This window comes from Triturus cristatus, chromosome 11, assembly GCF_964204655.1.
Source record: "Triturus cristatus chromosome 11, aTriCri1.1, whole genome shotgun sequence".
Classification (NCBI taxonomy): domain Eukaryota; kingdom Metazoa; phylum Chordata; class Amphibia; order Caudata; family Salamandridae; genus Triturus; species Triturus cristatus.
This window is the reverse complement of record NC_140594.1, coordinates 1004336601-1004362065: the sequence shown is the minus strand read 5'-3', so window position 1 is coordinate 1004362065 and position 25465 is coordinate 1004336601. Positions and strand designations below refer to the sequence as shown.

The window sequence follows — 25465 nt, the reverse complement described above, 5'->3', positions numbered from 1 at the left end:
GAAGAAAAGCACACATAGGCGAAAGGGCTGTTAAGTTATTTAGGGCGCGATGTAGAAGTTTTTTTGTTATCACAAATGTTCCAATTCGGAGTTTGTAACTGGAAAAATGTTTTCTGCGGTGTAAAAAACCTTTTTTCTGCGAATCAGTAATGTTACCAAATTGCAAAATGGGTTTTGAAGGGCTTAACATATCACAATTTGCAAGGAGCGGTGTGTTTAAAGGTTCCTTTCAGATAGCGATTCATCATGATATGTATCAATATTTTGCAACAAAAATCCAGTCACAATTGATTGAAATTGTATCAACTTCCAACATTTTGCCATTTGCAAAAGGGAAAAGTTATTCTTAGGACACCTTCCCGAATGTACAATAAATTTGTTTGGGAGTAAACAATGGTCCAGGTGACTGCTATCTACTCTCATACAAACTATTAAAAAGTTCCAAATGGTTTGTAACGTAGTCAGTCCCCTTTTCTTTGAGGAGAATGGGCTGCATTAAAAAATATTTAAAAAGCAACCACAGGCATGGTGAACTGCTGACCACATCAGGCCGCCATCCCTGTGATGGTCTCCAATCATAGAGGGTTGCCATTTGCAAACGACCTCAAGAATGCAGATGAGGTAAGTCGGATTGCACCCCACTACGATTCAGAATTTGGTGAACCAAACAATTTATACATAGGTCGGTTCGCAAAATTCCACACTGCTTCCACAATTCTGGGTGACAAATTTCTGTAAACATTGTTACCCCATTATATCACATTTTCTATCTGTTTAAAATGAGTAATGAGCATTCAGTGGAAATCGTCAAGCACATTGGTTATGATAAGAAGAGTTAGTTCAAATACACATTTGATTAGTTTGCAAAAATGGGACAGCAATTTATTTTATGCCGAATGTTAAATGAAAACATAATAGTTTTTGTAATATTTTCTGCTGATTTGTTATCATAAGAATGACCTTATTTTAAATATGCGTTTCGTTGTGTAGGGTGCGTCACAATGGCAGAGCTTGTGAACAGGTATATGGGGTATAAGATGTCCTCAATATGTTCTTTTTACACGCTTGACTAGAGGGATGTGAGGATAACCTGTGCATCTCTGGAAGAGTCGGCTGTAGAATACCATTGCATTCATATCTTCTAATGCCTATCTATTTTTACAGCGTGTCCAAAATGGTCTTTTGGCGATGGGTGTTCTAAAGAATGTCAGTGTGAGATCCAAAACGCTGTGGGATGCATTGCTAAGAACGGCACCTGCATCTGTAAGCCTGGGTACCATGGGGATATGTGCCAAAAAGGTAATATGAAATTGCAACATTATGTTCCAACCCTAAAAAGTTTGTGTTCAATTCTCAGAAGCACCTCTGTCAAGCTAAACTCTGAAACAGTATGTTTGGTAAATGCGATTCGCATTTGGGTAGCCAATATGTTTTTTTGATTTGAAACCTGGTCATTACAGTTCTGTTGATAATTGTTGGAAAGTACAATATTAGTAGTGGTACCATAATATACCACTATACAGGGCTCAGAATAGGTCTCAGAAAATTATTCCCATGCTTAACCCTTGGTAGCAGGTAGGCTTAACTTTAAAGACAGGTATGTAAAGCTTTTAAAAACACCAGTTCAGTAAATAATTAAGACACACCACATGTGCTTAGTCCAAACCAGTTCTGTCTTCTCTGGCCCAGCTTCCTGGCAGGGGGTGGAAACAGCATTGTCCAAGGCAGACGGGGCCTATTCTGGTGCAAGAGAAATCTCCTCCCACCACTCTAAATGCAGAACGGGCCCATTCAGGTGCTGGTAAAAACTCCTCCAACTGCTCGGAATGCAGCCCAGGTCTATTCTGCCCAGCCCTGACTCATTCAGGTAAGGCAGGACACACATCAACCCCCCGGTGGCCATATGAGAGAATGCAACTCCCCAACCAGTGTCACTCCAAAGCCAGACAGTCAATACACATCCTAGCAGTGGCACACAGGATGGCTAAGCAAGAAATTACCTACTTTCTAAATGTGGTATTTTCAAACACAGAGGTGCCGATCACGATCCGGTAAAAAATATCCCCGTGCGACTCGTATCCGGTCTTTTTACCGTACGGATCGTACAAGTGCCGTACGAACTGGCAATCACGATTCGCATGGTAAAAAGTCCATACGAACCGCATTGGGAATCATTCCCCACACGTCCTCGGGTCGGAAAATGTGTCCGACACGTCCTCGTACGATTCACCGTACAAACGTGAAAGGTGAAGTCCGACCGGGGAATCACGATCCATCCCGTGCGTCCGATGTCTCAACCGTATGGTAAAAACACCGTCCGCACCGAACTCCCATTGCAACCATGGAGACGTGCCCGCATACGCGCCGACCCCACCCCCAGCCCCCGTAGGTACGCGCCGACCCCCCCTGTATGTACACCCGTGTACGTGTCGAACCCCCCCGTGTACGTTCAAGTCGTACCCCCACCCGTGTATGTACGGTGCGTACCCCCAGCGCGTAGCGCTGGGGTTACGCACCGTACATACACGGGTGGGGGTATGACACATGGGGGGTACGCACCGTACATACACGGGTGGGGGTACGACACACGGGGGGTACGCACCGTACATACATGGGTGGGGGTACGACTCGAACGTACACGGGGGGTTCGACACGTACACGGGTGTACATACAGGGGGGGTCGGCGCGTACCTAAGGGGGCTGGGGGGGGGTCGGCGCGTACCTACGGGGGCTGGGGGGGGGTACGGTGCGTACCGGGCCACCTACTCTGGTCGATTCGCGCCGTACTTCGCTTTTGCGGCACTTTTTGGGTGCCATGAAAATATTGCCGTCCGGACTGCTGTCGGTTCGAATCGTAATTCCTGGGTCGTGAAACGCTGCCTGTAAGCGTCCCGACGTCACGTCGCAGCATTCCCGGTTCACATTCGTATGTATGTTTTCGTCGGTCGGTGTTTTTTACGATTCGTACGGAAATGGTGTTTCCGTGCGAATCGTAATTCCATGTTTGTACAGTTTTACGATCGGGTACGAGTCGGACGGGGAAAACGCTCCGACCGACGGTTCGTACCCGGTTTTTACCGGATCGTAATCGGCACCAGAATGTAAAAATCACCTTTACTAAAATATGCATCTTTAGATTCTGAGTTCAGACACACTAAACTTTATTTTCCTATCTGGTCCCAATGGGAAGTTATATTTATAAGATGTTATAAATTAACTCCCATGCTTTGCTATGGGCCAGATAGCCTTTCAATAGTGAAAAACGAAATTGGCAGGACATTCCACACACATCAGGGCATGTCCTATCTTTCCCATACACTTTACCCTGCCCACAGGGGTACCTTGGGCCTACCTTAGGGGTGACTTACATGTAAGAAAAGGTAAGGGTAGGGCCTTGCAAGTGGGTGCACTTGCCAAGTCAACATGACAGTAACAAACTGTGCGCTGACTCTACAGTGGCAGGTCTGAGTTACCTTTTCAGGGCTACTCATATGGGTGGCACAATCAGTGCTGCAGGCCCACTAGTAGCATTTGATTTACAGGCCCTGAGCACACACAGTGAACTGTACTAGGGACTGACTAGTAAATAAAATATGCCAATCATGGAAATACCAATCCATAATACATTTTTCGCAGAGAGCATATGCCCTTTAGCACTGAATATTGGTAAAGTGCCCAGAGTCCCAAAAACAACAACAGCAGGTCAGGAAAAACAGGAGGAAGAAGAAAAAAGTTTGGGAATAACCCTGGAAAAAGGGCCATCTCCAACAGACCTCTGGAGCTTTTCAGCAGGACGAACCACTCGTGGTTGAGGGTCGCCAGCTTGGCTGGCCAGGTCGAGTAGGTCCACTTATGGAGCTTTTTTTACAAAGTTGCTCCAAACTTCTTCAAATTTCTGGAACTTCTTCTTGGAGTTTCCTTTGAGCATCCCAAAGGGTCCAAAACTTACTTTAAGGGTCTGGAAGCTCCAAGATGGTCCTTGAAACTTTTGGACTTCAATTTCCACAATCCACTTGAAAAAAAAAACCTTACAAATCCACTCTTAGTACTCCAGGCTCGGAAGTCTTGGTGGGGATGGTCCAGGTGAGCTCTGTTAACCTGTAGCTTGCAAGGAGTCCACTCTTTAGTCCTTTTGAATCAGGTTTGATCCACAGGGCTGCAGTTTCACATGGTGCAGCAGGTGCAGTCAGTCAGAGTGCAGGGCCTGGTTGGTGGAAATCAAACTTCCAGCATGGACCCTTCTTCTTCCTTCCATTTCAAGGAGCAGATGTGAGAGGCACTGCCCCTCTTCAGTGTTCTCTGGGGGAACACAAGAGGGCACTCCTGTCCAATGAAGTGCAGGACAACATCCCAGAGCATGCCCATTTCCTCCAAAGTATTCTAAAATGGTCTCCCAGAAAGCACTATTTCTTCAAAATTCAATATGGCTGAAGTCTCAGCAGAGAAGCAAGAGGTGGCTAAACCAACCTCCAGGGTGGCTCATTTCCATAGACTCCCTCGCCCAGGCATTTGCACATTTCGTCCTAAAGCCTGCCATCTGACTGGGTTCAAAGGGTAGGGGCATAAATGAAACTGGTTTCTTCTGCCTGTCTCCTCCTTCATTTGAGGATCATTGTTGATGACCCCTACCCCTTGCTCTGGCATTACTATGCAACAGATCCCTTTCCTCCCAGAATGGCTCTTTCACCCAAGGGGCTACTTATCACTTCATCAAAGCAGCCCGGCTAATCCACTTACTCTATCCAATCAGGGCAGGTCACTCGAAGGCTGAATTTTGGCTTTCAGGCAAGAACGTCCTTTAACTTCTTGTCTATACATTTTACGATAAATTCAACAATAACATACTGTTGGATTCATCAATGCCATTCTAGAGAGTCCTTGAATGATATTTTGGGGATTTTCCTAGTGGGAATTATTAGTTGATAACTTCTTGCCATATTTACCTATGTGCCTGGGAATCTGCAATGGGAAAAATGTACTGGGCATATCTTATAAGGACCCTGCCTATATCTATGGGACCCCCAGCCAAAGAACTCCTAGGGGAGACTTTAAGGGCTCTGAATATTAAAAAATATTGCAGATCCTCACTACACAGTGCTGCTAGCACAGAAGTCGGTTTTGAGAAGCACTTTACTACAATGTGGTAGCCCAAGATATATAAAACCTATTTTATAAGGGTCCTCTCACAGATACCTGACCCACCACCTTAGGACACCTAGGGGAGACCCTGGGGGTACCCACTATGCCACAATATTGTAATTTATTAATTTGTAGGTGCCCCAAACACTGAAGTCGAGTGTGGGCACAATTTACATGTTAAAAGCAGTCCTGCAACACAGGGCTGCTTTTAAGCTGACCTCAGGCCTCAGCAGTGCAAACATGCAAGTGCAGAAAGGACTGCTGGCCTCTAAACGGCCATGCCCTATTATATACTATGGACTTAAGGGTCGTTTTGATCCCACTGCCCTATTATGTACTAGGCCCTTATAGGGGAGGTCATGCCAATAATAGGTATACCCTAACCCATAGTGTACCCTAGTGTATGTAGGTGCTCTCGCTGTATTCTAAGTGTGTTTTCATCATAGCACTAGCCCTAGGCCTGGTTAGGCAGAGCCCAGTGACAGTCAGAGTCAGTTACCACCAGTACCAGTCAGTAAAAAAACTGGGGGGGTCCAGGTCGCAGGATGACTTTGCAACAACAATTCACTGCATTCTTGTGAGCCCAGTCATTTTCCCTTTCTCTTTCCTTCTCTCGCTCTCTCTCTCTCTCTCACTCTCTCTCCCGCTCTCTCACACACACACACACACACACACACACACAAATGTGCACAGACACACACACAAGCACATATTTGTTTTGCTAATTAAAGTCTCCTTTATACCTGGGTCAAGTCATTTTTGCCACCCATGCCACCTAACATCTAACAATTTCCTTGCCGAGGCTGGCAGCAGTTCTTGGTCTTGATTATAGGCAAGACCAGCCCATGGTAGGAAGCTAGTGGGGCCATGGCCGATACCAGAGTGATGGCAAGCAACTTCATGCTGATGTTTCTGCATGAACTGGCAGCACAAGTGTAATTTGTATCTGGTGGAGATCATTGAGCTCCAAGGATTAACAACCCCACACTGAACTGAATGAAAGGCAGTGCAATAGGTAATACATGGCTTGAAATTACAAAGCCATCAAGGTAATCCTACGGATTATCTCCTCAGGGATGTACAAAGTAACACACCCTGACAACAATCCATCTGCAGGAATTCTTTCACCAATACAATACATGCCTGTAGTAACAGCAAGGTTTCATCTGGCATTCCACTCATAGTGGGATTTACTTCTCATCCCAAGGATGGCTATTCTACGATGTACCTTTGTTCCTTAAGGTGAGTGGATGATTAGAGCAGCCTCCAAACAAAGGAGTATGTGGGCACATGCTGGGCCCTATAGAGTGGCTAACAGGGACTACTCCCAGGTGTGAGTTGGCTCAAATAACTTTATCCATCCTCTCTACAAGACCCTGCAAAGAGTTACAACTAATATATATCAGTCATTGAGCTCTAAATAGGTGAGGGTTTTGTGTACCACTGTTGATGTCAGACGTGGGAACAATGACAATTTTCCCCACCTTATAATTGGGGCTGGGAGATGGGTCGTAGTGTCCTGGTAGCGGGAGGCCACTGTCTGCTTTAGGAAAGTTCTATATGGTCTCCTAGCAGTACCACAGTTTATACACTCTGCCCCTGTCAGGGATTCATGTATTATATGGTAGTTCAGTTCTATTTCTGTAAAGTAAAGTGCTTATTCAACATCATACATGAAATCATACAAAATAAATTGTCAAAGTTCATGCGTCGAACCATTTACAAGCTGTGTATTGGAATTTGAGATGTTTTGGGACCAATTCACAAAAGCATGCAATAGTACATAAAAATACACCTGCAGTGCTTATTCCTGTACTCATAAATGCATAATTGTGAATTGACCCCTTAATTCCTTTTTTATATGCATTGCTCTTTATTTAAATATTTGCATATACCAGAAGAGAGAAAAAAATTACATATCTGGTCACCGTGTACAGAATACGTAACACATGACAACAATAGATATGGTAATCAATTCTAACAGTGCTGTAGTTAGATCAGGCCCATATGGGTCTTTGGCCCGTTACTTCCTAGCCTCCTTACCATCTTTCTTTTTTATTAACCACATCAGGAATAATGTCTCAACAATGCTCTACTTGTGGACATATCTACATACAGTAATATTCTAGCATATATTTCCTGCTCCAGCCCCTATCTGAGATATCCCAGAGTTGTAAATCATAGAGAAACAGTCTGCTATTGCACCCTCCTATGATCACTGCAAGCAGTTGGGGAAGGGGGACTAGGGGATGCTGCAGGGTCATCGAGTCATGTTGGGTGTGAGTGGATTGCTAGATTCCAGCTGTGGTGGGGGGAAATAGTCAAGATGCTTTGCCCAGCGGCGGGTCAACGGTGACAACTGGATGGTGACATCTGTTGCTTTCAGCATTACATCATGTTCACAGGAACATTTTCCTGATGTTGTAACAGCCTATTGACTCTGCCTCTCAGTTTTTGTTTTAACTTTGCAAGCCATGCTATTCATACAAATGTGCATATTACGCTCCTTAACGCGTCACTTATAATATTATGTAAACCCAGAAAGAGAAGGCAAACTCTGTTCTTCTAATTTTTTATGACGTGTTCAATAACTTAAGTTTGGAGCAAATCAAGTTGTTCACATTACTCACATAACAAAAATGGTGCATGGTGAAGTTTTACCTTTAGCACTACTGTAAAACGTATTCTGATATGTTATTGACTGGTTTAACATTCAGATGATTTTATGGGTTAGTATAATCCATAACTGTGCACTCTTTAAAAGATTAACATTGTGAGTGTGTAAAATGTATTTAAAATATGTCAAATTAGGAATTTTCTGATGTCTATGAAGCTATTAAGTAAGCGTCCTAAAGTAGCCGCTTTTTAGAAGTCTTTATGTTCTAGAAGTTACATTTTCTCTGTGTTGTTGCATCATCACCCATTAATAGTACTGGTCATTGTTTAATCAGAATGTTCTTCTGGTTTTAATGGGGATGGCTCTAAATTGAGAGGCTCCTGTCCTCCCGGGGCAACCTGTGACCATTAAAGTGGACAATGTAAAAACAACTGCCCATCAGGATTCCAAGGCGAGAGATGCAAATTGTGTATGTTCTTTATGTTATTTTTTATACTTCTTCACAAAAACCACTACAAATCTGTGAAGTGTAAGGGACTGATTCACAAAGGTAACTTTCACTTTTGAGTAAGTTTTCACTTTTGACTGTGGTTACTACTTTTAGGTATTCACAAAATCTGAGTGTAAGTTACTACTACAAAAAATAGTTCTAAACAAAAACAGCAATGCACATGTCCAACCATTGTTTCGGCAACACCCTCCAACATAAAATAATGGAGGTAGAAGCTTAAAATAAAACCCATAGGAAATAATGTTAAATTAGAATAGTTAAAATGATAAATAAATATACATTTCTGTTAATATCTAAAAATAGTACATATCTAATATTTAGTTATAAGCTATTTTCATAACTTGTGTTGAAATAATAACCATAATGTAACAATACATGGTGTTAAAAATAATTACATTCATTTTAATTCATTCTGTGATTCACTTTCAATAAGTATTAATGCATTTTTATTTCAATGGGGCATATAGTTTTTTAATTGAACTTCAGGAAAATAATTGTAATTTAATTTAACATATTCCCATTAATTATAGTTTTAAATCAAAATATATTTAATAGTGTTGTAGCATTTTTAATTATTTTGTTCTGCTTTTAAAATAAATATATAATATAAATGGACATTAATATTTGACACCAAAAAATTGTTTTAATAGTTATTTTTGAGTTGAATACATTTTTACAATTGTCACTATGCGTTCCCATTGGGAAAACCGGCATTTGTTAACTTTTAATAATGGAATTATATTAAATTAGCTTAAAAGTACTTTCCTGATGTTCAAATTAAAAAATAAATTTCCACCTAGAAATTATTTTGATGTGTATTAATAATTTTTGAAAGTCATGTTTAAAATTAAGAAAAATTTGTTTATTTTTAAACATAATTTTACATTATTTGTTTAATCAAAATAGGTGATAAAAATCAAAAATAGGTAATAAAAATAATAAATGTGTACTCTTTTCTATAGCTTTACATTACTTTTTTTCATTTATATTTTTAACTATTTTAAATAATTGAATTTAACATTATTTCCATTTGGGCTTTGCTTTAAGTTCCTACCTCCATTATTTTCTGTGGGCCTGATTCACAGAAGTAACTTAAGACAAAATCCTAAACTTACTACCATTTTGGTATTCACAGAAGGCACTTACACATTTTGGTATTCACAGAAGGCACTTACTCATTTCGGTATTCACAGAAGTTGGGAGTCCTAACTTTAGGACTCCTAAATGCCTTCTGTGAATACCCAAAGTCTCAAAGTTAGGCATTTTCTCAGTTTAGGAGTAGTAAAGTTAGGATTCCTAACTTTAGGACTCCTAAATGCCTTCTGTGAATACCGAAAGTCTTAAAGTTAGGATTTATCTCAGTTTAGGAGTAGTGAAGTTAGGACTCCTAACTTTAGGACTCCTAAATGCCTTCTGTGAATGCCGGAAGTCTTAAAGTTAGGATTTTTCTCAGTTTAGGAGTAGTAAAGATAGGACTCCTAACTTTAGGACTCCTAAATGCCTTCTGTGAATACCGAAAGTCTTACAGTTAGGATTTTTCTCAGTTTAGTAGTACTAAATCCTTTTGGCCCAACGTCTTGCTACTCAGGTTAGTTACAAATCAGTCACTTATGTTTTCATAAGCACAGCTGATTCTAGGGTAAGGCCATCCTAGATAGCCCTTTAAAATCCCTTCTATAAAGATGACTGCCCGTACACGTAGCAAATGCAACCACCTTGCAACCAAAACATCCTGGAAATGATCACTTGACATTAAAAATACTTGATCTGTCTCTAGCTTAGAGTTGTTCCAAATTGCATATTCTTCGCTCCTGAAATTTTTTAAAATTCTAAGAACTTTAGCAAATTTACACTTGCAATGAAATGTGGTTTGGCAGTATCGTGTGTCATTGTTTTTCACGTGAGTGTGAACCTCTTGTAAAAATGTCTCACACTGGAAGGTTGCACAAGTTGTAGTGGCGTGCCCTGAAATACCTCGGGCCCTGACACTTAGGGGCCGATTCCGATGTCGGACGGAAGGGCTCTGACCGACGGTAGGAGCCCTTCAGCCCGCATCGGAACGTGCCGTTCGGATTCCTTTTCGACCGAGCCATTACGATGGGCTGGATCTGAAAGGAATCTGACTCGGATTTCCGGATGGCTTACGACAGGCTCGGAGAGCCCGTCTGCCATCTGGAAACCCTTCAGTACTTCCCCGGCCGCCTCTTTCCAACTGAGGGAGTACGATGGCAGCTTCCCACTGCCTTTTTGTGCCTCTCTTTCCTGCACGAAAAGACAGTCGGAAACTGTCTTTGGGGGCCCCCATGGATGCGAGGCCACCGAATAGCGGCCTGCCCCCCTGTTAATCCCTGCACCCGGTGGCAGACACCTTGGGGTTCCTGCCACAGGGTGCAGGGATGAACTGCACCCCTGCATTTCACAATGCGAGCATGCATTCCATTCGGAATGCATGCTCCCATTATGAAGTATACGAGTGCAACCGAACAGGGTTCGGTCGCATCGTACTTGCAGGTCCGTAACTGACGACAGTAGGTCGGTCGGTTACATTTCCTGACCGATGTCCAACGGACTCCGGTCCGTCTGACATCGGAATCTGCCCCTTAGTGGTTTTTTATTTTTTATTTATCACTGGCCTAGCTTCTTCAAATCTTTTACAGTAAACGTGAATGCTTAAGTGCCTTTGAAGCTTTTACGAAAAACGCCAATATGTAATCCAAATTTAATTCTGAGGATGAACAATGGATATTATCACAGACATTAAGAAAAAATGTCAACATGAAAATAATAACTTTATTTTCTGGGTACCATTCGATCTGTCCATGGTGAGAATTACAGGTTAGCAAACAAGGGGGCATATTATCAAGCACTGCGTTAAAATTATCGCCGCTTTAGCGGTAGAAAACTGCCGCTAAAGCGGCGATAATGGGCTTGATAATATGCAGCAGAGAATTCCAATAGAAGCCCAGGTTCACACCAGAACATGGGCTTCTGTGGGAATTCTCAAGGGCATATTATCAAGCCCATTATCGCCACTTTAGCGGCAGTTTTCTGCCGCTAAAGCGGCGATAATCTTAACGCCGTTTCTTGATAATATGTCCCAAAGCGTTTTAAGTTTACACATCAGTTATTTCAACACAGTAGACAGTGAGTTATGAGACAATCGTCTCTTCAAATTAAATCTTTTCTCCTACATAAATAATTTGACTGGGAACTATTCCGCGTTGCAGTGGCATTTATTTTCTTTATCTTGGTAGTTTTAAAAATGCATTTGTTGGAAATATCTAGAGCTGTTCTGCTTTTATAATCTCGTAAGGTTATGACATCCATGTGACTTTCTTGCACATTATAAATTGCCACTGTCCATGGCTGGCTTTTATCTAGGGATATGGCAGTAGCTCATGACTTCATTCAGATCTCAGTTTAAATGCTCTTCCTCTCTAAATGAGGTCACCGCAATTCGGACAGAGAAAAGTAGCCTGTGAATGGACACATGGAATCGCTTATGGCTGTGCAGTTGTTTTTCTTTGTCTTTCAATGGCTCAGCGCTTTTATGCCCTTTTGTCCGATACTTGACTGCACTATTGTAGAGTATATTGTTTTGCTATTTATTTGTTGCAGCTTTTATAATGTGCTAAATGTGCTACTTGTAACCTTCCGATGACTTCAGAGCGCTAGAGGAAGAAAACATACAGTTAGATGAAGAAGAGACAATAGGTTAGAGTCCAACAGCTAGAGGGAGTGCCCCTGTCCGATGTCCTCCATAGAGAAATCTATTCTGTCTAGTGATTAGTTAGAAAATTAAGTCCACATTTTCCTGTTTTTTGAAGTTTCCCGAGGTTCTTATAGTTGGGTTCTGATCTCAAGGTAGGGTTGAGGGCATTCCAGAAAAAGGGACATTGTATTAACAGTTATCTGTTTCCCTGCTTCATCTACCTCAATAACCGTCGAATGATCGAGTGGGAATGATAGAGTGTGCCAGCTTTAGAGCTGCTCATAAACATGATTCTTACCAACCACTCCCTGCTTCCCAGCAAAGAGAATGTTCAGATGGTTGAGCTCTTTGTAAACTGGTTTAACTAAACAGGAGGTGATGTGAACCCTATTCTGGATGAGCAAAAAGGCATAATTGACTGTGATAACAAAAAGTGATTGATACATTCACTTGTGTTGTCACTTCTTAAACTCTAGGGATGCTTTCTATGTTCACTTCATCAAAAATCAGGCATTACAATGTACCTTGTCTCTCTCTTTTGCTAATGCATTTATCTGATCATGACTAGATTAACCTCTTCCACCAAAAACAAGTCAAGGTAGATACTGGATTATTCTTTAGCTGTCAAAGAATTAATCCACTACCAGCCTTATCCAGGGTCATAGGAGAGGTAGTGGTACCAAACGTTACAGGACCAATTTAGGTATTCCAAATGATGCACTTAACACTCTCACTGGGAACAGAACAACAGAGTGCTCTTGCATATGTGTGAGGTAAGAGGTTGGCAATGATAAGCAAGGAGCAACACATTCTGATTGTGTGAGTGCTCTCAGATCCTTCGATAATGTAGGGCAATCCATTCATTTTTTCCATTTATCAAAATAGCCATATATATCAGGAAATAAAAGATGGCACATATTTGGGTCAAATCCCAAGGAAAGTCATAAAACAATGTGAATCCCAACAATTCATGACCACCAATCTGGTTTTCATCCTTCAACTAACACAAAAATCCTGTAGCCAGTATGAGGGTAGAGCCCCTTCTCTTCTTGGATCAGTACACTAAACTGCTAAAAATCAAAGACAATCCTACTGGAAAGACCAGAACATTGGAATTACAATTCCACACTTATCTCCTGTGGGTCCAGTCATTTTAAACCAACTGCAGCCTTAATGTCTTGATCATCTGGATAGCCTACACACCATTGCCATATGTAAGTATCCAGCTTACATGTAGTATTAGTTTAATTTAAGTGTATGATTGTGATGCATGAATCCATTTCCACCTAGAAAATGGTCCTGAGAATTCAACCAGCATCCTTTTGTGCCATGCCCAGATATTGCACTGGATGAATAAGAACTCTCTGTGGACACTAGGATCGAATTCAAAATCTTTAGTGCGCCGACATCATTTAGGTGTTGTCAGGGATCACAGCTTACGTCCCAAGGCACTGCCAAGAACACTGGGGCAGCTCATCCTTATGGGCATTGGTAGGGGATTCACCACCTTGTTTATTGCCAATTTATTATATTAATTGTGGATAATACCCAATTATTCACTATTAGTCTTATAACAATGGAGTACAGTTAGCTGGAAATAGGATCTTCAGTGGCAGCTGAGGTACATACAAAATGCTTTAAATGGATGTTGTGTTTATGTGAGAGGGAGTATGTGTGTGTTTTGGTATGTGTAAGCATGTTTGTGGATGAAAGCAAGTTAGAGTCAATGACAGATAGAGAGTGTTAATTACTAAAAGTGGCTGAGATTGACTGAGTCAAAGTGAGCGAGACTAAATGAGAGTAAGAGTGACTGCATGTGAGAGTAAATTAATATTTGTGAGGGAATTTTAGAGAGTGTGGGTATCACTGATAGTGAGAATGAGTGAGAATGTCAGTGGGTGAGTGAAACTATGAGTGAGGGAAAAGAGGGTCAGTGAGAGTAAGATTGAGTGCAAGTGAGTGGGAAAGTATGATTAAGAGTGAATTTGAGTGACAGTGAGTGCAAATGAATGTGGGTGAATGAGTCAGAGTGAGTGATAAGTGAGTGAGAATTAAAGAGTACGAGTGAGTGCAAGTATGTGTGAGTGAGAAACTATGAGAGACTCCGAATAATGGTAAGTGAGTGCAAGAAAGTGAGTGGCAATGAATGAGTTAGTTGAAGGGAGGGACATGAATAAGTGAGAGTGGGTGAGAATGAGCATGAGTGAGTAAATGTGAGTTATGTTATGTTATAGTTTTTGTAAACTGCATGGCTGCCCCAGCAAAGAGGCGTCCCAGTGCTGATCTCAACCAGACAGAGGGGCAGGGTGGAAGCAGGAAGGGAAGTAGATTACTTAGGAAAGAGATATGTTTTTATAGCCTTACGGAATGCCGTATGGTTTCGGATGCTCCTGATGCCAACCCGGAGGGAGTGCTAGAGTTTTGGAGCAAGAACACGGAAGGAGCGCCCACCAGCTCTCTTGACCCGGGGAACAGATGCCAGGTGCTGACCAGACCAGCGCAGCTGGTGGGTGGGTGTGTAGGGTATAAGAAGATACGCTTAAATATCAGGGGTTGGGTGTTCAGGATTCTATAGGAGATACAGAGGGCTTTGAAGTTGATTAGTTTCTCCACTGGAAGCCAGTGTAGTCTGCTGATGAAGTCAGAAATAGAGCAGGCTCTGGGCAGACTGAAGAGCATCCGTACAGCAGCAATTTTGTGCCCTTTGTAGGTGATGTATCTCTGCTCTACTGGCCCCTAGGTACACAGAGCTTGCGTAGTCCAGCCCGGATAGTACTGTGGCCTGAATAATAACCTCACGAGAGCTCGTGGAGGTAATCCTTAGAATGACAAGCACCTGTGACAAAGTACTGACACTGGCACTCTGAAGGTTATTCTTGGCATCATGAGCACCCGTGGTAAGATACTGATACTGGCAAACTAGAGGTAATTCTTGGCATATAGAGTGTGAGGAAGAATGAGGTATTTTGGTTGTGAGTCTGCTGTTTGCCCTTGCATACATAAAGATATTCTTATCTAACAGAGGTATTTATGGTGAGATACTGCCACTGTCAACGTGGAGGTTATTCATAGAATGACAAGCACCTGTGACAAAGTACTGACACTGGCACACTGCAGGTTATTCTTGGCATCATGAGCACCCATGGTAAAATACTTGTACTGGCAAACTAGAGTTAATTTGTGGCATATGGAGCACCCGTGGAAAAATGCTGAGACTGACATTCTTGATGAAATTCTTAGCATGGGGACACCATTAGCAAAATGCTGGCATTAGCACAACGGAGTTAATTATTGGCATAAAGGACAGCAACTGTGGCATACGGGAGGGGGCAACCAGGACAAAATGCTGACCCTGACATACTAAGGTCATTTTTGACATAAGGGTCACCCATGGTATATGGATTGCATTAATGCTAAAATTATGGTTCTGGGATATTGAATATAGTTTGCTGTCTAAGACGGCACCAATGGCATGTGGGGACCACCCCTGACAGCATGTTGATCCTGCACAATGGAGGTCATTTTTGGCATATGGGAGGACCAATAGCACATTTTGGGAAAAAAAGGGTTTGAATTTTGAGGGAGTGTCAGGCTTCATTAGCATGGCACACTAGTAAAGGATCTGAATATGCAAAGAGTGTCCTTTAAAAGCCTATGCTTTTTGCATGTTTATGTGAAAACCGTGTTTTACAATGCATCATTTAACTCAGTTTTTTCAAGATTTTCTCAGGGGGAAGGACACACCTCCCTAACCTACCTAAACGAGGACTGGCTCACTCACTTCTCTGGCTCACTACAATTCAGGGCTGGTGATTTGTCCCAGTACATTTAGAGATCATGTCTGCACTCTAATATAGGTGATATCTTTGACATTTGTCTGTGTTGTTCTGTTATATTAATCATGCAGTTATTATGGAACTTTATCAGTGACACATTGGGGCAGATTACGATGCCATAGGAAACGGCTCCAACCCTCAGTCGGAACCGTTCCTACGGCATCGTAATCAGCAGTTTAGATTCATTTCCGACCAACCCATTTGGATGGAGTCGGTTGAAAATGAATCCAAACTGGATTTACGAATGGCTTCCGATGGGCTCGGAGAGTCCATCTGCCTTTCGGAAAGCCTCCTCTAATCCCAAGGGCGTGTCTTTCCGCCCGAGGGATTACAATGTCGGATTCCGACATCCTTTCTGTGCCGGCCTTTCATAGATGGAAAGGCTGTTGGAAGTCGACTTTGGGGGCCCCCAGCAGGGCCCCCATGGGTGCAAGGTCTTCATATGGCAGCTGAGGGGGCACCTATTGTGCCCCCCTGTTGATCCCTGTACCCCATGGCAGGCATCTTGAGGTACCTGCCACGGGGTGCAGGGATGACCTGCACCTCTTCTCTTTACAATGAGAGCATGCATTCTGATTGGAATGCATGCTCACATTGTAAAGAATAGGACTGCGAACAAACAATGTTTGGTCACATCCTAATTGCTGGGTTGGGACCGCTGACAGGAGGTCGGCCGGTCCCAGTACCCAATCGATGTCGGGCGGACTCAGGTCCGTCCAACATCGAAATCGGCCCCTTAGTGTGATGTAATCAGGGTTAAGCTCATGTGACTTCATTATCTAGGTAAATTCTGGGTCAAGGGTCATATTATGTCATTACCTGTGAAGTTATTACTCTCAAAGGGCGTGTGGTGTGATTGTATGACATAATTTCGAAAGACAAAAATTCGACCTACAAAAATATCGCAACAAAAATATCGTGGTCAAGAATATCGACATCCTATCTACAACATGGTAAGTACAAAAATATCGATAATTTAATATCGATGTCAAAAATATCGTAATTCAAAAATATCGGGTTTTTTTTAGTTTAAAAATATATGTAAAATAAACCAAATAATACTTATAAATCAAAGAAACATAATTAAATATATTGTATAATATGTAAAATTTATAATAAATATATATAATTAAATGAAACTTTAATTAAACATATATATAATATATAATATATACACTTACTTAATAATTACTTTTAATAATAATTTCTATAACATATAAATTATTAAATATTTATTTAAATTACCAATACATCTATACACATAAAACAATAACATTAATAAATATTAAATAATTACATATAGCAAATAATAATCAATAATTTTAATTTGAATAATTTTTATTATTAATTATATATTACAATAGCTAAAATATTACAAAACATATTTAATATCAGACACAATAAAACTACTAGTCCAACTTCAACAAAAACAACAGTAAGGAAAATGTTGGATAGCGTAGGGGTAAAAATATCTATTCCAACTCCCGAGAGTGCAACAGTAGGGAAAACATTGGATAGCGTAGGAGTAAAAATTACTATTCCAACTCCAAAGAGTGCAACAGTAGGGAAAGTGTTGGATAGCGTAGGGGTAAAAATTACTATTCCAACTCCACAGAGTGCAATAGTAGGGAAAATGTTGGATAGCGTAATGGTAAAAATTACTATTCCCACTCCAGAGAGTGCAATAGTAGGGAAAGTGTTGGATAGCGTAAGGGTAAAAATTACTATTCCCACTCCAGACAGTGCAACAGTAGGGAAAACGTTGGATAGCGTAGGGGTACAAATAACTATTCCAACTCCAAAGAGTGCAACAGTAGGGAAAACGTTGGATAGCATAGGGGTAAAAATTACTATTCCAACTCCAGAGAGTGCAATAGTAGGGAAAGTGTTGGATAGCGTAAGCGTAAAATTTACTATTCCCACTCCAGAGAGTGCAATAGTAGGGAAAGTGTTGGATAGCGTAAGGGTAACATTTACTATTCCCACTCCAGAGAGTGCAACAGTATAGAAAACGTTGGATAGCGTAGGGGTAAAAATAACTATTCCAACTCCAAAGAGTGCAACAGTAGGGAAAACATTGGATAGCGTAGGGGTAAAAATTACTATTCCAACTCCAGAGAGTGCAATAGTAGGGAAAGTGTTGGATAGCGTAAGGGTCAAATTTACTATTCCCACTCCAGAGAATGCAATAGTAGGGAAAGTGTTGGATAGCGTAAGGGTAAAAATTACTATTCCAACTCCAGAGAGTGCAACAGTAGGGAAAACGTTGGATAGCGTAGGGGTAAAAATTACTATTCCCACTCCAGAGAGTGCAATAGTAGGGAAAGTGTTGGATAGCGTAAGGGTAAAAATTACTATTCCCACTCCAGACAGTGCAACAGTAGAGAAAAGGTTGGATAGCGTAGGGGTAAAAATTACTATTCCAACTCCAAAGAGTGCAACAGTAGGGAAAGCGCTGGATAGCGTAGGGGTAAAAATTACTATTCCAACTCCAGAGAGTGCAACAGTAGGGAAAGCGCTGGATAGCGTAGGGGTAAAAATTACTATTCCCACTCCAGATAGTAAAACAGTTGGGAAAGCACTAGATAGCATAGTGATTCTATTAACATTATAACCAATTTAATAATTTCTTATAAAAAAATTGCATGTTAACAATGTTTTAAAAAAAAAAATATTATTAAATACCAATTATGTAAAATAAATATTTAAATAAATAAATTTTAATTACATCCCACACTATTCCCCCTTTAACACACAACACACTACACATAAAAATTCACATAATTAATTTAATTATGAATTAATCACTTAATAAAATTAAATCACCAATTAATTACTAATTAACAATTAATAATTAACTATAACAATAAAGAAATATTATTAATAAACTAATTATAATTTATATAATTAACAAAATAATAAAGTAATTTTACAATTAATAATTAATTAAAAATTAATTAATCTATTAATCACATTAATTACCAATTATTAATTGATTACAAATTAATTAATCATAAATACCAATGAAACAATACATATTAATTCATTAATTATAATTACATTACTTCCCACCCTATTCCCCTATAAACCCACAACCCACTACACATTAAAATTCACATAATTAATTTAATTATCAATTAATCACTTAATAAAATTAAATCACCAATTAATTACTAATTAACAATTAATTAATTAACAATAAATAAATATTAATAATAAACTAATTATAATGTATATAATTAACCAATTAATAAAATAATTGTACAATTAATAATTAATTAACAATTAATTAATCAATTAATTACCAATTATTAATTAATTACCAATTAATTAATCATAAATACCAATTAAACAATACATATTAATTCATTAATTATAATTAAATTACTTCCCACCCTATTCCCCTATAAACCCACAACCCGCTCTGATACTAAAACGCTAAATTAAATGTAAAATAATTATAAATCTCTAAACATTTATTTTTAAATGTATTAAAATACATTACAATAATCTTTCACATACAAATAAAATACATATTAAATGACATTACACTAAATAAATATCGATATTATTGACATCGAAATTTTTACTTACGATATTACTTACATCGATATTAATTACTTCGATATTATTTACTTCGATATTACTTACCTTGGGATCGATATTCTGTCCATCGATATTCTTGACTTCGATATTCTGTACCTACGATATTAAAAACACGATATTATTGTAGGTCGAAATTTAAAACTCGATATTTTGGCTAACCACCGTGTGGTGTCACTTGCGGTTCAGTGACTAAATATCGAGGGACAAAATATCAACTATACAAAAAATCGACACTAAAATATCGAGGGACAGAATATCGACTCCCTATCTACAAACAGGTAAGTACTAAAATATCGATTCCAAAATATAGACTGTCAAAATATAGTTAGCCAAAATATCGATTTTTTTAAATGTATTAAAAATAATATAAAATTAATTAAATATTAAAAACAATTAAATAAAACATACATAATATAATATAAAATAGCTTAAAATGTAAACATAATATAAGTAATTTAAAAAAGTTGAGATTTTGTTGGATACTGAGAGCGTAAAAATTACTATTCCCACTCCAGTGAGTGCAACAGTAGGGAAAGCGTTGGATAGCGTAGGGGTAAAAATTACTATTCCCACTCCAGTGAGTACAACAGTAGGGAAAACGTTGGATAGCATAGGGGTAAAAATTAGTATTCCCACTCCATAGAGTGCAATAGTAGGGAAAGCGTTGGATAGCGTAGAGGTAAAAATTACTATTCCCACTCCAGTGAGTGCAACAGTAGGGAAAACGTTGGATAGCGTAGCGGTAAAAATTACTATTCCTACTCCAGAGAGTGCAACAGTAGGGAAAGCGTTGGATAGCGTAGGGGTAAAAATGACTATTCCCACTCCAGTGAGTGCAACAGTAGGGAAACCGTTGGATAGCGTAAGGGTAAAAATTACTATTCCCACTCCAGAGAGTGCAACAGTAGGGAAAGCGTTGGATAGCGTAGGGGTAAAAATTACTATTCCCACTCCAGTGAGTGCAACAGTAGGGAAAACGTTGGATAGCGTAGGGGTAAAAATTACTATTCCCACTCCAGAGAGTGCAACAGTAGGGAAAGCGTTGGATAGCGTAGAGGTAAAAATTACTATTCCCACTCCAGTGAGTGCAACAGTAGGGAAAACGTTGGATAGCGTACTGGTAAAAATTACTATTTCAACTCCAGAGAGTGCAATAGTAGGGAAAGTAATGATTTAAATTAAATATAAGATGACATTAATTATCAATACTGATAAAAAGTTAATTAAAAATAATTACCAATTAATAACAATAAATTACCATTTAAACATATTAATTATCAATTGATACAAATTTAATACCAATTAATAATAATTAATTACCAATTACAAATTAATTATCAATTATCAATACACATAAATAAAAAAAAAAATATTTACTTTATTACAATTAATTTACTTCCCACCCAATTCCCCTACAAACCCACAACCCACTCCCAATAATAAAAAATACAATTCACATTATTATCAATTAATCAATTAATAAATATATTTTTGCTAATAATAAAAATTATTTAGCAATTCATGCAAATTATTTACCCTTTAATACAAATTTATTACCAATTATTAATTAATTATCAATACACATAAATAAAAAAATAATTATTTACTTTATTACAATTAATTTACTTCCCACCCAATTCCCCTACAAACCCACAACCTGCTCCTATTAATAACAAATACAATTAACATAATTATCAATTAATAAATTAATATAAATTAATTACCAATTAATAAAAATAAATTACCAATTAATAATTAATTATCAATTAATTAATTATCAAAACATATAAATATAATTAACATTTAATTAACCATAATTAAATTACTTCCCACCCTATTCCCCTATAAACCCACAACCCGCTACGGAATTAAATTACGCAATAATTAAATTACATAACATTCATTTGTTTAAATAAATTAAACATACATTACAACAATAATACATAATTTCAACACATATATTACCATACATAACACAAAAAAAATTCGATATTATGGTAATCTATATTTTAAAATTCGATATTATGGTATTCGATATTTTTAAGGTCTATATTTTGGTAATCTATATTTTTAAGGTCTATATTTTGGTAATCGATATTTTGTACCCCAATTTCGATATTCTGACCTATCTATATTTTGTAGAGTCGATATTCTGTCCACTCTATATTTTAACTTCGATATTCTGGGCAGTAGATATTTTGGAATCGATATTTTGGGTGTTTACCGTCAATTGCACCACCCTTTGCATTTTGGTGAATTGATGTCCATGTGTTAGCACCATCCATTAAGCATATTGCATAAGCAAAATCGCTGCAAAACTGCAGAAACTGAAACCTTAGTATTCCCCAGGAGGGCAGGCTTTAGCGGTGATGGTGCCTGTTGTGAGAATCTTTTTTGGCACCCCACAATCACAGCCTTCTCCAAGGATTCCCTCACTACCATCCTCCATCAGTGCCTCTCATCTCTCTATAGCCCTTCTCTCATATGCATTTTATTTGTTTTATAGTGCTACTCATACTAGTATATTTTAAGAGTGTTTGGTCTAGAGAAGCACAAATTCAGGATTTAAAATTTACCGCAGTTGGCTTTACTAATAGGAATTTATTTCAACCCAAACTAACCCTTTTTATCAGCATTAGGATAATGAAAGACTGGGGAAAAAGCAAAACACTCTAACCTATACCATGGAGTGTGCATGCAGCTCTTCGATGACATTTCATAGGTCACTGTGCGATATTAGGATTGTAATTTATGAACTGTAAGTAAGAAAGAATCTCTGTGACAAAAATAGTAACCCACTGAGCTATCTACATGAAATACACTTCGGTGATCTGAATGATACACGTTCTTTGCAGTAGGCATATTAACCTTCTGTGCTACTTTATGATGAGATAAAACTGCAATGAGAGAAAACTCATCTGTTTCCAGCAGGAAAATTAATCACCAGAGTTATCTTAGCATGTTTCTTGTTGCCTGAAAACTCATTGACATGCCAGGAACTCCACAGCATGTGCTTCTAAACCCAGAAGCTATTTCTAAGCATGGCACCAGAGGTCAGCATCAGGTGGCGCTGACCTGTTCGCATCGCCCTAAAGACGACAATGTTTCCCATCTGGAGCCTTCTGACCAATTTCAGCCCATTGGATCGCTCCCTGATAATGACAATGGAAGTTACACTGGGGAAGATAGCTAAATATGCGAGGGCCTGTATCCTGTAACGCGCGGTTTAAGCTCACCCATTTTAATTTCATGCATCGCACTTACCTTACCCCGAAGGCGCTGAGTAGGTTTGGAATGGGTAGGGGGGATGACTGCCCTCGGTGCGGCGCACCGGGGGCGGGATTCTTACACCTGGCCTGGGACTGCCCGCTGGTGGAGAAGTTCTGGGTGGGAGTGGTGAGCCGCGTTGCGGCTGCCACTGGCCTCCGAATCCAACGGACACCCCTACACTGCCTGTTAGCCCTGGTTCCCAAACCGAGGAAACGGAGACTAGCCTATAAATTGCTGCAGTTAATGTTGGTTTTGGCGAGGCGTAGGGTCGCAATTACCTGGATGGGTCGGAAGGCCCCGGAGCTCGATACGTGGCTCAGGGATGTGAGGGAATGGTCGCTGGCGGAAGAAACGCACATGCAGTGCTCTAGGAGGGACGAGAAGTTGCAGGGGGACCTTCTGGAGTGACGAGTTCTGTGTATGGAGGGGTTGGCGGAGGAGGGGCAATCGCTGCAGAGTGAGTCGGAGGGAACGAGTGGGGAGCTGTATTCCCCGCTATCTTCGGAGGGGGAGGGGGAAGGTGATGAAGGCGAGGCTGATCCTGTGCGGCACTGAGCGGGGCTGACCCGGATACTCTCACGCTATGGCCGGTGGCCTGCCTCACTCCAAGGTACTACATATGTATATGTTTGCTGATTGGACCTGTATGTACTGCTTATTTCTGATGTCGGGGGGAGGGGGGTGAAATTTGATTGTTTGTATTAAAACGAAAAATAAAGTTTTCAAAAAAAAATAATAATATGCGAGGGCCTAGACTCTGAAATAACCTCGGTCCCAACATTAGGTCTGAACCCAACAATGGTGCCGATTAGGATCCTGGAAAAAATTTCCCCAACCGAATTGAATCTGGACTTTTTTCCTTACAAATGGTAAAAGCGCCGTACAAACTGCCAATTACGATTCGTATGGGAAAAAGTCCCTACAAATCGCATTGGGAAAATTCCACCACACGTCCTCGGGTCGGGAAAAGTCTCCGACACGTCCCCGGACATTTTTACGTACAAATGGGAAAACTGAAGTCCCAATGCGCAATTACGATCCGTCCCATCCGTCCGATTGTACAACTGTATGGAAAAAAGACCGTCCGGAGCGAACTCCCATAGCAACCATGGAGATGTCCAAACAAGTGCCTGGTACGCGCCGTACTCCCCCCCGTCCCCCGTATGTTCGCGCCGTACCCCCAGCCCCCCCCGCGGATGGGCGCGCCGTACCCCCAGCCCCCCGTATGTATGGAGCGTACCCCCACCCCCATATGTACGGAGCGTACCCCCCAGCCCCCCGTATGTACGGAGCGTACCCCCACCCCCACCCCATATGTACGGAGCGTACCCCCCAGCCCCCCGTATGTACGGAGCGTACCCCCACCCCCCCGTATGTACGGAGCGTACCCCCACCCCCACCCCCATATGTACGGTGCGGACCCCCAGCGCGTAGCGCTGGGGGTCCACACCGTACATACGGGGGTGGGGGTACGCTCCGTACATACGGGGGGCTGGGGGGTACGGGGGTACGCTCCGTACATACGGGGGGGTACGGGGGTACGCTCCGTACATACGGGGGGCTGGGGGGTACGGGGGTACGCTCCATACATATGGGGGGCTGGGGGGTTTGCTCCGTACATACGGGGGGCTGGGGGGTACGGGGGTACGCTCCGTACATATGGGGGGCTGGGGGGTACGCTCCATACATACGGGGGGCTGGGGGGTACGCTCCGTACATATGGGGGTGGGGGTACGCTCCGTACATATGGGGGTGGGAGTACGCTCCGTACATACGGGGGGCGGGGGGGGTACGGCGCGTACCGGGCCCCCTAATCAGCTCGCATCGCTGCGTACTTAGCTTTTCCGGCACTTTTTAGGTGCCGTAAAAATTTTCCCATCCGGACTGCAGTCGGTGCGAATCGTAATTGCTGGTACGTAAAAACATGCCTAACTCCGTCCGGACGTCACGTCCGCGGTGTCCCAGATCACATTTGTATGTATTTTTCTGTCGGTTGGTCTTTTTTCCGAATCGTACGGGAATGGTGTTTCCGAACGAATCGTAATTGCATGTTTGTAAAGTTTTACAACCCGGTACGAGTCGGACGGAGAAAAAGCTCCGACCCACGGTTTGTACCGGGTTTTTCCAGGATCGTAATCGGCCCCAGAATGTGTGTTAGACCTGGCATCTTTGGCATGGTTTCCCACTAACTTTATCCCTTCAGACCTCCTATTTTTTGCTGGACTAAAGACTGCACACTTTACCTCTGCTAACCAATGCTAAAGTGTTGGTGCTCTTTCCCTAAAAGTTGTCAACATTGGCTTATACCCAATTGGCATATTTAATTTACTTATAAGTCCCTCGTAACGTGGCACTAAAGGTGCCCAGGGCTTGTAAATTAAATGCTACTCGTGAGCCTGCAACACTGATTGTGCCCCCCACTTAAATAGCCCTTTTTACACATCTCAGGCCTGCCATTGCAGAGCCTGTGAGTACAGTTTTAACTGCCATTTCGACTTAACAAAATAAACCCTTTTGCCAGGCCCAAACCTTCCCTTTTGATATATATGTCACCTCTAGGGTCGGCCCTGGACAGCCCAGAGTGCTGGGTGCAATGTACTTAAAAAGCAGGATATTTACGTGTAAGTTGTACATATCCTGGTCGTGAAAAAGTCTAAAATTTGTTTTTCACTACTTCACTGCCTATCTCTCCCACAGGATAGCACTGGAGTTGCCTTATTGCATTTTATAAGTGTAATTTCAAAATGGGAAGTGATAACTGATTCATGTTTGGT

At 40.8% G+C, this 25465-nt stretch overlaps 1 protein-coding gene across 1 annotated transcript in view; it reads left to right on the top strand.

Annotated features, from left to right (window-relative positions):
• The window catches only part of LOC146785830 (uncharacterized), a 946503-nt gene that overhangs the window by 699521 nt on the left and 221517 nt on the right, over positions 1-25465 (top strand). Inside the window, exon 17 of the mRNA XM_085635161.1 lies at positions 1165-1299. Coding sequence (XP_085491287.1) covers positions 1165-1299 — 135 coding nt within the window. The remainder of the gene's footprint in view (positions 1-1164; positions 1300-25465) is intronic.